The 14,161-nt window shown below is 43.4% G+C and overlaps 1 protein-coding gene across 1 annotated transcript; it reads left to right on the forward strand.

The window, feature by feature from the left end:
* Nucleotides 1–8,374: 8,374 nt before the first annotated feature.
* LOC108922644 (uncharacterized) lies at nucleotides 8,375–12,015 on the forward strand. Its single transcript, XM_018732878.2, has 2 exons — nucleotides 8,375–8,594; nucleotides 10,080–12,015. Exon 2 carries the CDS (start codon nucleotides 10,138–10,140, stop codon nucleotides 11,470–11,472), a length of 1,335 nt encoding a protein of 444 aa, XP_018588394.1. The 5' UTR covers nucleotides 8,375–8,594; nucleotides 10,080–10,137; the 3' UTR covers nucleotides 11,473–12,015.
* Nucleotides 12,016–14,161: the final 2,146 nt, after the last annotated feature.

Here is a 14,161-nt window from a genome sequence, read left to right on the forward strand (position 1 = left end):
CTGAAGTACATAAGACCAAACTTCACAACTGGTGAACAGCGTTCAACGTTTTTAAAAATCCCTCTGCTCTTAAATGTTACATTTATAAGTCCGTGTGATTTTTATTTTTTTCCCCCCAAAAATAAAATAGTTTTGCTTGGAATTATGGAAGTAATTCGTTCTTAACGCTTGTATGGTGATTTCTTAATACTGGAGAACATACTGTAGATGGTTTAAAAGGTGTGGTTTTTTTTTTTTTAATTTTTTTAAAAGGCTTCATTCAGCCAGTTCTTATCCATAAAATGATTGATGACGCATGCACTTCCTCTGGATGCTCTGTGTTTCTAGTGAACTGCTGAGTTTAAAGTGTATTTTGTGTGTGTGTTGCATTGCTCTGGCACTGACAGCGTAAAGTAAAAGCCGTGTGCAACACCATTTAAAAATAATGGGATTTGCTCATACAAAATGAATAGAATATAGAACCCTAAACACGTTTCAGCTGGATTGGTGACTCTAAATTGTGTGTTAGTGTTCTGCTCTGTACATACAGGCAGGTGGGACTGGAGAAGACAAGTGTGAAGATCTGCTAGAACACGTTGGGGACAGCGCTGCGGGGTAATCATTGCTGTACCAATCTTTACCATATCAGGGTAAAGGCCTTGATCAAGGATACTTGGAGCAGCAGGTGGGATTTGAGCCTGTGACCTTCAGATCTAAAGGCGGCAGGGCAGCTCTAACCACCAGTACCTTAGGGTAAAATGACTGAAGATGTGCGTAACAAATAGTTTTTTACTAATAATATCAGCATGACACTGGACTCAAGTAATTTAATTAATCCATAATTAACACAGTAGAAAGATTTATTTTGGCTGATGAGGGTGTTTAGCGGTGTCATCGCTGTGAAGGATGGGATAGGAGACTGGACTCAAATGCATGTGCTGTATTTATTAAGGGGCGAGACGAAAGAATGGTCGAGGTACAGGAAGGGGTCAGCCGATGTGCAGATGTTGTCCAGGAGAATTCCCAATACTCCAAAATCAGGAAGATGGGAGCTGGAGGATCGCATAAGGGAACGGGACTGAAGGGAAACGACAAGAATGCGAGAGCAGTGTCTGAAGTAGGTTCCACAGTTTGTCCTCTAGTGAGCTTCTCCTTTTATTTCCTGCTGATGATGGCCGAAGGTGCAGGGGAGGGGCGTGACAAACTGAAACCCTTTATATTGTGGAGGTTCAAAATTTGCATCCCTCCACTGTGCACTTGAGCACTTGAAAAGGTTTGAATCATGCCTCCTTCTTTAGCGCTGCAGCGCCCTTGATCCAAGGTGCTTTCCGTGAACTCGTGCAGTAAAAGATTACCCTGCTGTTTAAATGTGTGAATTATTACAGATTGCGTAACATTGCAAATTATGTTGGACATTGAACTCTCCTGCACTGTGTCCTACTAATGGCTCTTTTGACCATCAATAGTTAAAATGTTTGAGATAGAAAGTGGTAGAAAAGGAATATAACATTTTGTTTAGCTCGTGTGTGTATATCCAGCACAGCTTGCAGTGCTGAAATACTTACAGCTGTTTGCCCATTTGTATATCTGGGGAATTTTTGCTGGCAATTTTTACAAGGAGGGGAGGCACGCTAGCACAGTGGGTTTGGCCGGGTCCTGCTCTCTGGTGGGTCTGGGGTTCGAGACCTGCTTGGGGTGCCTTGCGACGGACTGGGGTCCCGTCCTTGGTGTGTCCCTTCCAGCCTTGCGCCCTGCCGGTTTGGGCTCTGGCTCCCCGTGACCCCACATGGGACAAACAGTTTCAGATGGGGTGTGTGTGTGTGTGTGTGTGTGTGTGTGTGTGTGTGTTTTTACAAGGAAACTTCAGATGTCTTCATTGTGTTTGTTGTAACATTGCAGTGATGGGAGATACTGATAAACACCCGGAGAGTAATCACCTCCTCAAAGTTAAGGGTAGGATCATCTGCCTCATCATATATGTGGTATATCTATTATATCCTTGTAACCTATTTTAGGTGGGCAAGACAAAACAGCCACTTAAATAACGATCCCAAATGCCCTGTAGCATTTCAAGAGTCTCTACAAGGTAAGGCATGGCAAGATAGAAGTGGTGGAGCTGGTAGCGTAATGGTTAGACTGGTTAAGACTTTGGACCCAAAGGTTGCAGGTTTGAGCGCCACCTCTGGCTGTAGTACCCTTGAGCAAGGTACTGTACAAATGGGTAAATAATTGTAGGTAGACTACCATTATAAGCCACTTCGGAGAAAAGTGTCAGCTAAATGAATAAATATAAATATACATAGGATAACTGTAGGCTTAGCAGCAGGCAGAATGCAGATGTGGTACAGAAAGGGGTGAGGTAGAGGACTAGGCACAACAAATTTATCATGCAGTGCCAGTTTTCAATGCGGAAAAGAGGGTTGCTGGGCTAAGGATCGTCCCTTTTGTAGAAGTGAGGGAGAACTTTGCCTCCCTGGGGTCCGTCCCCAACAGGACCCTCAAGCTATGCCCTTTACCATGAGCAATTCCTTTTGGGGAGCGCGTGGTATCAAACGGGGTGAGGACCGAGAGACACCAATGGTGCTCTAACTGCCTCTCCTTCTTCTGAGCCTTATCTCCTGCTTAAAGTTCGAGGTGCCAAGCTACCTTTACTTGTACATACTAGTGCTACTCTGTCGTCTGTTTGTCGTGCTGACTTTCTGGATGCCCTTCTGTCTGGTAAGGGTGTGAAGACTATTGGTATCTTGGGTATTCCAAAACCTGGTACTAATCCCTTAATTGTATTTCTTGGCCCGCCTTCTGAAAAACACTTTTCTACTTACAGAAGCATCCCCTCTCAATCTTCTCAGGTATGACCTGCCGTGCAATAGTGAAACCATTAATTGAACCCCTGGCAAGGTGTCATTGGAGGTACCTGAGCCCCAGTTGCATAGCTGCTATGCTATATTGGCTGCCCATGATTATGACATAGAATCAGTGTACTAGTGGAGGGATGTTGATGGAGTCCTAACCACAACAATCAGTAATGTGTTATTTTTGGTCCGACAGGAGAACCCTAACTATTTGTCCCCTTTCTCTACCTTCCCAGCATGTAAGGAATTTCACTGTACAGCCTGTTTTGTACCCACAAGGCAGGATGTCCGCTCGTACGCCAGTCCCACAGCCATCGCAGATAACTATTACTGACATAATTTTGGGTCCACAGGGAGTTGCTGCTGTAGTCTCACTCCCTCTCGACAGGGGGGGGAAAAAAAAAAAAAAAAAACAGAAGTGCCTGTTTTATGGTGATTGCTGAAGGTTGCATATCTCATGACCTTGGTCCCATGGTTACACGTCTGCTATCCCATCCCCTGTGATTGGAAATTGCTGAATAATGGAAAAACCTTTATGTAGCTACTCGTATGACGTATACTGACTCCTATAGTGGAATGTGACAAATTAATAGCCTACTTTAGAATCACCTTCTGGATCTAAATCGCTCCTTCTGTAGCTATAATGCACTCATTGTATTTTTCTCTGAGATGTAGGTTGCTTTGGAGAAAAACATCTGCAAAATGAACAAATCTAATATGTCCATCTGACCTGTTGAGAAATTTCAGGGTGGGATTCTCAGCCAGGGAGGGTTAGATGCATATACATTTCCCTAACTGACCCATTCTCTTTTACTGTAGTGTTTGAACGTGTACTCATTTCCCCTGTTCCCACAGATGGTAGCTTGTCTGATTCTCTACAGGAACGGCTTTCTGCAGTTCCCTCATGTCTGTGGACCACCTGTGGTAGGCATAATGCATTCTGGCCCCCTTATAACTATCACCGTAGCCCCCTTTAAGCCTTAACCCCAGAAACTGCAACATCCCCCAAGGCCAAAAATGGCATGGCTCTGGTTATTGAGGGCTTGTTTTCATAAGTTGTGGTCATCCCCTAGTCACAGTCCCTGTAACACCCCTGTCCTGTCTCTTAAGAAGCCAGGGAGGAAAATATGGCAATTTCTACAGGATCTAAAATTGACAAATGCTGTCATGCGGCCATCTTTCACTCACTCACTGCAGCCAAAACTGTCTGCTTGCGTTTGGCACCGCTGAGTCACGTGACGGCAAGCTAACAAAACATAGCGGAGCAGGGGAGGAGGAGCGGCGAATGCGCACATATATGTCTATTCTGATGAAATGGGAGCAATGTAGAGGAGAGAAACTTAAAGTATCGATCTCATCAGGCTAGTATCGATCCAATACCAACGTTGGTATCGATACTATCGATATTAGGATCGATCCTCCCACCCCTAATCTGTGTGCGCATACACCGCTGCGTTTTGTCGTCTTGCCATCACGTGACTCAGCGGCGCCAAACGCAAGCGGATAGTTTCTGTTCCCGTGAGTGAGAGATGGCATGGCAGAAAGAAAGAGGAGCGTCGTGTGGGGTTATTTTACGGCTGTAAATGAAAGCATTGCAAACTGCGATTTGTGTAGGAAGGCTATTCGCTACTGTGGAAACGCCACCAATTTATACAAAGACATAAGAAAAAACACGAAAAGAGAACTCCGAGCTGCAAAAGAAACGAAAAGAGGAGGGAAATCCTTCAGACAGACCTCCGGCAGTGCCGTCACTGTGAGACGGAAGTCACTGACTGGCAGAGTCCTTTCAAAGAAGCAAAGAATATCCAGGTAGCTATAGTGGTGAAAGTAATATTTTAGTCATAGATCTTCGGCATACATAGTTAATGCTAATTTTCAAAGTGTGATTGGTCATCATAGTTGTTGTTGGTTTTTAGCAGACTGAATAAATATATACTATATTCAGACATTTAAAATAATCAGCACACTGACAAACGTGTTATCTAAATAAATTATTTTATTGGAATTGAAAAATATATACCTCAAACCTGAACTATGAAAATGGCTGAGTATCTCTTTTGTGTTAACTGTGCGCAAATTCAGTTTGCAGTAATAAAATGCAGTATTTTTTAATTTTTTTTTTTTTTTTTTTTTTTTTTTTTTTTTTTTTTGGCTTGAAAGTGCTTAAAATCTGTCCTGGGTTTTAACATTCACATGACTAATTACAGGTGTGCCGAGAGCACAAATCACAAAATCTTAGTGGTCATGTCATGAAAATGTATTCAGATTTAGTTTATTAATGATGCGTTCACCTCATAAATCTTGACACACTGCTCTTCCCTACAGGAATGTACATGTAAGTTCAAGTGCAAGCTTTTAAAATTAAGAAGTATCGGTATCAATATCGGCAATATTGGCCCTGTATTTCTTTGGTATCATATCAATACAAAATTTTTGTATTATCACCCACTCCTACCAGGCTTTCTCCCTGTCTTGCTGGCAAACAGTCACCCCCTTATTTTCTCTGTTAGTCCCCCCAACGGTTGAACACTTTCTTACAATTTTCCCACAATCCAACAACTTACAGTAGCCCTGTTTTCCCACCCAAACTCTCGATAACACGGTGTGTTATAATATTTTTGCATTGCATTATTCATCAGGAGGTGCTTTGTAAGTCAGTGCTAAAACTTAACCATGTGGTTGGTTGATGTGACCAAACAAGGGCATTGAACCACAGGCTTTTTTTTTTTTCTTTTCTTTTTTTCTCCCCCTCTTCCCAATCTCTTTCTCGGTGGACCATGACTGAACACACAGAGCTGCTGTACCACACAGCTATCAGGTCATTGTCTCAAAGCGCTGAAAAAAGTGTTAACTCTTGAATCTGAGTTCAAGTCTTTGTCAAAGGGAAGGAAATCCTTGAAATAAGCAATAATGACTAGTTTGGCATTTGCCATTGACATGACTAGCCTCATGAATGAACTGAACTTAAAATTACAAGGCAAGGGACTTTCTGCACATGAGTTGTACACTCTGTGCTGACTAGTAGACTAGCAAAAATCTATGTGCTATGTAGAATATAATTTTTTTTTCGATGACAGAGCTCACAAGATGTATAGTATCTGCATGTGTTCGGCCCGTGATACCATGGCAGGTTTGTGATGTGGCCCTCTGTGTGTTTTTCCAAAAAAAAAAAAAAAGCTCACCTCTGCTCTTGAATGTCTGTGTGGTGATCATAGGTTGATGCTTCTCTGAGCATAGTCCAGTCAGTGGTGTCGAAGCAGTCATGTAGTGCAGCTGTGGCTCCCGCATGCCACACTCTGATCTGCTTTAAAACCGGTCTGGCAGCTTTCATCCGAGGTCTGTATGCATGCAAGAGAGAACAGAGATGTGGTCGGTGAAGCCCAGGTGGGGGAGGATGGTGGCTTTGTATGCACTCTTAACATTTCTGTAAAGAGAGTCCAGTGTATTGTCAGAAAGTTGACGTGTTCGTAAATTCTAAAAGCTTGACAAATTTTAAAGTGGCATTTTGTGTTAGCCCACTCTCAGACAAGGGTGCCTGAGTGGGACTGAACTGAAAGTGATAAAGAGATCAGACACAAGTTAACATGTAACCGGTTCTGGCGGTGATTCTTATTTCTTTAACTTTTGACCCTTTTGCCAGAACCAGAGGTTCCTTATCACTGCCAGGAACGTGTCCTGTCAGCATTAAGACCCGGAGACAAGAGGTAGGTTTTGGGACCCGAGTGCAGGTGTGCTTATTCCGGACAAAATGCAGGAGCAGGCAAAATCAATGGGCAGGGACAAGCGTGGGTATTCCGAGGCTCAGATGTCGTTTCAGGGGCAAGGAAACATGGATAAACAAGCAGGGGTCAAAAGCCAGAGGAAACATGCACGATAAACAGGGTGTAGGGAGTAGAGCGTTGAACATACATGCCAAGCAGGTAGGCGTTGTAGATTCTGCAACCCTGTGCTGGGACGGTGCTGCCTTTATCCCTGGCTGTGTTGATTAGCGTCAGATGCAGCTGCTTGGCTTGAGGGCGTAGGCATGAAATATCCTCTTTCCGGACCCTGTTCTGTATGATCAGAAACACTGAGTTTCTGAATTCCAGGAAGTTTTCAAAGACAGAGATGGTGATGTGGGTAGTGTTGCGTGATGGGGCCCCTTGAGACAAAACATCATTGGTCACAAAAGAAAACTGAAAGTGGTTGCTATATATGTCTCTTTCTGCTGTAGGAACTCAAAATTAATTGTGCTCATAATTTATATTAAAGTGGAGCTGGTCGTGTTTCTTCAAAAATGTCAGTATTCCATATTCCTGGTTATCTGTGAAGGCTGAGACAAATTTTTTTGTGTGTGTTCGTGTTCTCCCCCCCCCCATCATTGGGCAGTGGGAAACAAGACTGTAGTTGTCATGCGGAACCAAGGATGCAGGAAGGGCTGAACCCAAGTACAGGATTGTTTGTCAGAAACCAAGGGGTCAGGCGAGATCTTTTCATCGAGGACGGGTGAAGGATCGGTCGACCGGTGGTCAGAGTGGGAGTGAAGATCCGTGGTTGTCTTACTGAGATTCGGAGAGTGTGAAGGAGCTGAGGAGGGTCTTTTAAAGCTTGGTGTTCTAAGTCTCATCAGGCGTCTTCAGGTGCTGTCAATTGCAGTGTGGCCATGGACGTGACAGTATTATGTCTCACATCCTTTATATTAAAATACAAAGGAGCTCCGGGCACTTTTCTTTTATTCTCTTGCTAATATATTTGGTAGTTATGGTGTACGCAGAAGTTCCCTCTGTACACACAGCAGTATATGGATAACCAAAGTGTTTAACTGTTTCTTACTAGGAAAAATGAACATCAATTCATGATGATTTAATTTACATGAATAGTAGAATGTCTTGACTCTGAGAAAGTGGTAGATGCCTACAACTTTGAAATGGTATCTTTTGCTGTTGTCTTCTCTGTCAATATGTATTTGCAATTTGTAGGTGTATTGATTGTATGTATGTATGGTGCCATGACTTTTTTTTTTTTTTTATTTTAAATTATAATTTAGTTCATGATGACTCGGACTGTTTCAAATCTACAGTGGCAAAAAGGAGGAAATTTATGCTACATTATGGGTGTGTCCCCTCCCCCTCCAGCCTTGCGCCCTGTGCTGCTGGGTTAGGCTCTGGCTCCCTGCAACCCTGCATGGGACAAGCGGTTTCAGATGGTGTGCGTGCGTGCGTGCGCACGCAGTGAGGATGTCATTTCCAACAAGTTGTACTCAAGTCTTAACCTCTTTTTTTTTTTTTTTTTTTTTTTTTTTCCCCCTCTTCTCTCCTCCCTCCCCACATCTAAAGTGGGTTCCTGTCACCGCCTTATGCATATTTCCTCAGATGGCACTTTCATTCAAGTGAGAACAGAGAACATACAAATTAGACTGAGAAGAATCTGAACACATAAATGAAAGAAGAGCCCCAGGAGCTGTGATGCACCAATGCTACTTTTTGTGCAACTAAGATCAAGGGTGTGTTGATGTAGTTAGGGTCCATTTGTGGTGAACTTAGAGCGTACTGATAATGCACAGAGGGGTGCGGTGAGTGATTTTGAAACTGTGCTTGTGTCTTTTCTCAAAATGGTGTCATATCTTCCGCTTAAGCTTCCTCATTTGGTGCTGCAAAACTATTCCTCAAAGCGAAGCCAGGCTTCTGCTCCAAATTAACTCAGGCATACATAATAGGAGTGTTTTCTGGGATGTTGTGGTTCACCTGATTTCCCAAGGGATGAGGACCTAAAAACAGGCTTCAGGTATAAGAGCAATCCTTTGCACTGTCACTGTTTTAACACTGCTTACTGTAAGTTGACGTATGTTGAGCTCAGAAATGGAAAAGACTGTGCAAGTTGCTTAGCGTAAGTGCCTGCTATTCCATTTATTACATGTAAAAATGACAATACACTCGTAATTGACCAAAACCTGACAACACACCTTTACTTACTGTAAAGCTGTGAGGCTTTTATATGGATCATAGATGCATAAACACTGCTCTTCTGAATTCCTACTTTCCAGAATATGGAGAGCTGAGTCTTATTGTAGAATTTAGAGTTATAATACTTATCATCTGTTAGTAAGTAGTACGGCTAATCACGGTTCTGAGACTGTTGTAAAATATTGTATTATTGTGTAAACCACTATGTGCTGTAGTGGTCTACACTTCAGTTTTTTTTTTTTTTTTTTTTTTTTTAAAATCAAGCAGACACTTCTCCAGTTGACAAACAAAAAATGCATTACAATAACAGGAGGAGAGATCTAGATGCAGACGTGATTGCTGTGTACAGTCAGTATATACGGGTGGTCCCCGATTAACGATGGTTCAACTTACTATCTTTTCGACTTTATGATGGTGAGCTGGCGATAGACATTCAGTAGAAACTGTACTTCAAATTTTCTTTTTTTTTTTTTTTTTTTTTTCTTCTCCCCCCTCTCTCCTCCCCCAGGCAAGCGATATGTGCGTGATACTCTCTCGTGATGCTGGGCAGAGGTAGCAATCTGCAGCTCCCAGTCTGTCACACAGAGGTGTGTATTAGGTGTGTTAAATGCATTTTTGACTTATGATTGGTTTCACAGAATGTAACCCCATCGTATATCGGGGACCACCTCTATACTTTTTTTTTAAATGGATTGCACAGTACGTATTTATGGAGCACATAGAAGATCAGGGTAGAAGTAAGTCTGAAATGTGTTTTTGAGACCCTTCTTAAAAGTTGAGAGGATTCAGCAGTTCTGGGCTTAGGGCAGAGGGTGGTCATTCCACCACATTGGAACTACAGCTGAAAACCTTTTGTGTTTTTTATTTTGGACCTTATTTCCATGGGACTACCAAGCAGACAGAGTTGGAAGACTGTAGCATGTTGGAATGCTATCAAGACCTGTAGGTATAGGGGAGTGTATCGACTGGTGTCTTATAGACCATAACCAGAGCCTTCAACTTGATGCAGGCAGATGAAATATGTCTTTCTAGTGGAAGGAAACCATTTGTGCAGACATAGCAACTGAAAAGTTAGTTATTTCAAAGGTAGTTCCAAACATAAGTGTTTTTACATCATAACAGGAACTCTGCAGTAATACAAACCTGATACTGTAAGTTGCCTTCCACAAAAGAGTTGGCTGTCCAACAGTTCTGACTAAATCTGAAGCGTGTGCCCTGAACATATCAAGTGTTGTAAATCAGTATACTGGGGTCATGTTTTGAGCAGCCTTATCGCTATACATAACAACTTTCTTCCTTTTTCCAGATCTCTCCATGCTGAGGATGTTCCAGAAATTGGATGAGCAAGAAAACTGTCTACCGACATGAATTTACTGACATACAAGTCGCTGATCAAGTTGACTGTCCTTGTCTATTGTGGCACGTTGATCTATTTAGTTATTATATGGCTTGTGGGATTGTATGACCTGCAAAGGGCCTTAGGAAACCTGGGGCCCAGTCCCACCTTCTCTATAATAAGCTTAAAACATTGTGGAAGCAACATGGATACCAAGGTGATAGTGCCGGTGAAAAACAGCAAAGCCTTCTTAGTATCAGCTTACTTGGATGAGAGGTTTTCTCCCAGAATGCTACGCATCATCAGCATTGTGGACCAAGCCAGCTGGACGCAATTCTACTGCCACTTCTGTAAGGGTTCAAAGGCGATCTCCACGAGAGCTGAAGTTGCATTTCATCCAGAAAACTTTGGCTTCCCCTACAGCACTGCCGACATCCTCTGCCAGGTGCCTTTGGAGGCCGGGGTAGTGTCTTCTGTGTCCGTAACGGTGGGGCTGGAGCCGTACCCCGGAAGCCCCTTCCTCCCTATCCGCTCTCTCAAGAGGGTCAGTTCAGGTGCCTTCCACCGCAACTTCACGGTCTGCATCTCCACTTTGTTTGGTAACTACAGTAATGTCTTGCAGTTTGTGCAGTCCTTGGAGATGTACCGGATCCTAGGGGCTCAGAAGGTGTTGATCTATAAGAGCGACTGCAGCTCCATATTGCAGAAGGTGCTGGACTACTACTCCTCCGAAGGGTTGGTGGAGGTCATAGCCTGGAACATCCATCACCACCTCAACGTCTCTAAGAGTTGGAAGCCTTCTCTTGACCCTGGGGATGTGCACTATTACGGACAGATTACAGCCCTGAATGACTGTGTTTACCGCAACATGGGGATAAGCCGCTATGTGGTCCTGAATGACATTGACGAGGTGGTGGTGCCCGTGCTGCACAACAACTGGGCTGACATGATGAGCTACCTCTCTATGGGCCACCTGGGGACGGAGAGCTTTTTTTTTGAAAACAATGTCTTTCGCCATCGTGTTGTTGGGGATGATAGCAAGTTTGACCTTTGGGCTGATGTGCCCGGGGTCAACATCCTGCGACACGTGCACCGTGAGCCATTGCGCTTCTTGGCCTTCAATGCACGAAAGATGATAGTAAATCCACGCGCTGTAGTGAGGATTTCAGTGCACAACGTGCCGTGGCAGATGGGTGCCAGGCTGCGAGTACCCGGATCGGTGGCTCGGCTGCACCACTGCCGTAATGATGATGACCTGTGGGTGAGAGACTCGGAACTGATCCGGGACACTAGCCTCTGGAAGTACAGCGCTGCCCTCATCAAGAACGTCAATTGTGTTATCAGTCACGTGCTGAAGTCTTAACCTACAGTCGAAAGCGGCCATCCAATAGGGAGCATTGAACCAATGTTCATCTGCACTAACTGCAAGTCCAGTTAAGGTCTTCTCACTTCCTCTCTATGTTGAAGCTCAGTGTTGGGTGAGCTACACCTGGTAAGGAATAAGAGTCTCCATTAGTGCCACACAGTTGGAACATGTTAATGGTTTATTTTGTGCTTTGGACTTAGCAGAATTGATTTTGTATTGGGTAGTGGGTGTCATTGTGGTTAAGGATAGGGGTTTATAACGTGCATATTACTAGTACAAGAACAATTGCCCCTTCCTTCTGCAGTATCCTTGAAAAAGATACTTCCACTGAGTTACACCACTAAAAATCTGTTTGAATTGCACTACGTGGCTCATTTACTTTTATACAAGGTGGTAGCTATGCAACAAATTTAGTTTGACTGCCATACTAAAGAATATTGTTCACATAGTGAAAATGTCTCAGCTCCCCCTTCGCCACTACAGTCCGGTACAGCGACCGCATTACTGCTGCCGCTGCTCCCAGTCTGGCCGATCTCACGCTCCCTTCTTCCCTCACTCGTGAACAAGACCACAAGGTACTTGAACTCCTCCACCTGGGGCAAAAACTCTCCTTACCTGCCTTCTTCATGAGGGTGAAGCTCTCCATTTACCGGTCGATCTATGCCCCTACCCTCACCTATGGTCATGAACTTTGGGTAACGATCGAAAGAATAAGATCGCGGATACAAGCGGCTGAAATGAGTTTTGTCCGCAGGGTGTTGGGACTCTTTCCGTGACAGGGTGAGGAGTTCGGACATCGGGGAGGAACTCGGAGCCATTACTCCTCCACGTTGAGAGGAGCCAGTTGAGGTGGTTTGGGTATCTGATAAGGATGCCCCCTGGGCGCCTCCCTTTGGAGGTATATCGGGCACAGCCAACTGGGACGAGGCCCCGAGGTCGGTCCAGGACCCACTGGAGGGATTATATCTCCCAGTTGGCCTGGGAACGGCTGGGGATCCCCCAGGCTGAGCTGGATGAAGTTGCGGGGGACAGGGGCGGCTGGGCCTTTCTGCTCTCCCTGCTGCCACAGCGACCCTTTTAGGACAAGCGGGACAGAAGATGAGATGAGATAGTGAAAATGTATTAGACTATATGGAAATATCCAAATGTCTTCATAAAACATTTTATTACCCCAAATGGTAAAACTTGAGTGTTAACAGATTAATTTTTTCCTTAATTTTAAATATTTTAATGTCAATGTCAAGGTTCATACTTGACAGTTGATGGCATTTCCTACATTGCATTTTACATGTTTCTTAATTTGTACTTTAAAGTCATGTCAGTAGAACCAATTGTACCATTAGCTGACAAACTGCATGTTTTCAACTAGCAGTTCAGTGTTTGGTTTGGTATAGCAACTAAAATATGACAGCAGACCAATGGGACTTTCTGTAATACACACCAGCTTCCCTGTGTTGAGCTCTGGCTCTCCCTCACACGCATATGCAGCAAGAGGAAATTACAGAAGTTGTAAGAAAGATGTGTTGCTTTTTAATTTAAAAAAAAAAAAAAAAAAGCCTCATGTGGAAGAAAGGCCCAGTTTTTGTATTACTTCAAAATTTGACAATTTTTCTTAAATACTGTATTGAAAGTTCTATTATGCAAGAACTGAATGAATTTCTCTAACCAATGAGTTAGTGAATAACATCTTTGAATTAGTTGTATTTTATCTTTCAATAATAAATCTGGCAAAATCCTTAATGGAATTCTGATTTGAATGTATCAGATTTTCAAATATATGTGGCTACATGCTTGCTTTATGCCCTTTTCAAATATTTGCATAAAAATACACAGTAATGTTTTCTTCCAGATGGAGATTAGATGTGGATCATTTATTTTTGTTTTCCCTTCTCAGCTTTGGTCCCAAACATGAAGTGCTTTAATGAAGGTGAAGTCTGCTGGGAAATGAGTCCTGTTACCTTGCCTTTTTATATATGAATGACCACACCTGTCAACGGGCCTCATTGTAATCTGGAATAAAACTTGCAAAGCATAAAATATAAACACAAAAGACCTTCTATTTCAGCTTTAAGAGTGGAACTTTTGTCAAAAAAGTCACACATGAACATCAACCAACCAATGTTAACTGCTTGTCCCGAGCGGGGTCGTGGTAAAGGGGAGCCTAGCAACGGAAGGTGCAAGGCCAAGGGAGGAGGGGACACACCCAGGATGGGATATCAGCCCACGGCAAGGCTTGAACCCCAGACCTGCCACACAGTGGGCACCTGTCAACACCCCCCCCTGCCCCCCTCTTGACATTAAGAGAAATTATAAAGTGTTAGATAATATTCTGAAAAGTACATTCTTGCCTGCAGGAATGACATGTGATCAGAAGACCTAAGTCTGGATTTAGGAGAGCTGTGTGTGTGTGATTTTTCAATTTTACAGCACTGACCCTGTAGGTGGTGATATAGCACTGGCTAACATTTCTCTGCACTTCTCCTTTTTGAGTCTGTAGTTCTTTGCACTTTATTCACAAAGACAAGTACTAAATAAAGAACACATAGGTGAAACTAAATGCATTCGATTGATGTAATGCACTAATTTTTCTCTGTGACACATCTTGCTTTTGAGAAAACACACACACACACACACACACACACACTGGCTGAAACCGCTCTTCCCAAGTGGGGATGCGGCAACCCGG

The sequence above is a fragment of the Scleropages formosus genome, chromosome 6 (assembly GCF_900964775.1).
Source record: "Scleropages formosus chromosome 6, fSclFor1.1, whole genome shotgun sequence".
In the NCBI taxonomy this organism is placed as follows: Eukaryota; Metazoa; Chordata; class Actinopteri; order Osteoglossiformes; family Osteoglossidae; genus Scleropages; species Scleropages formosus.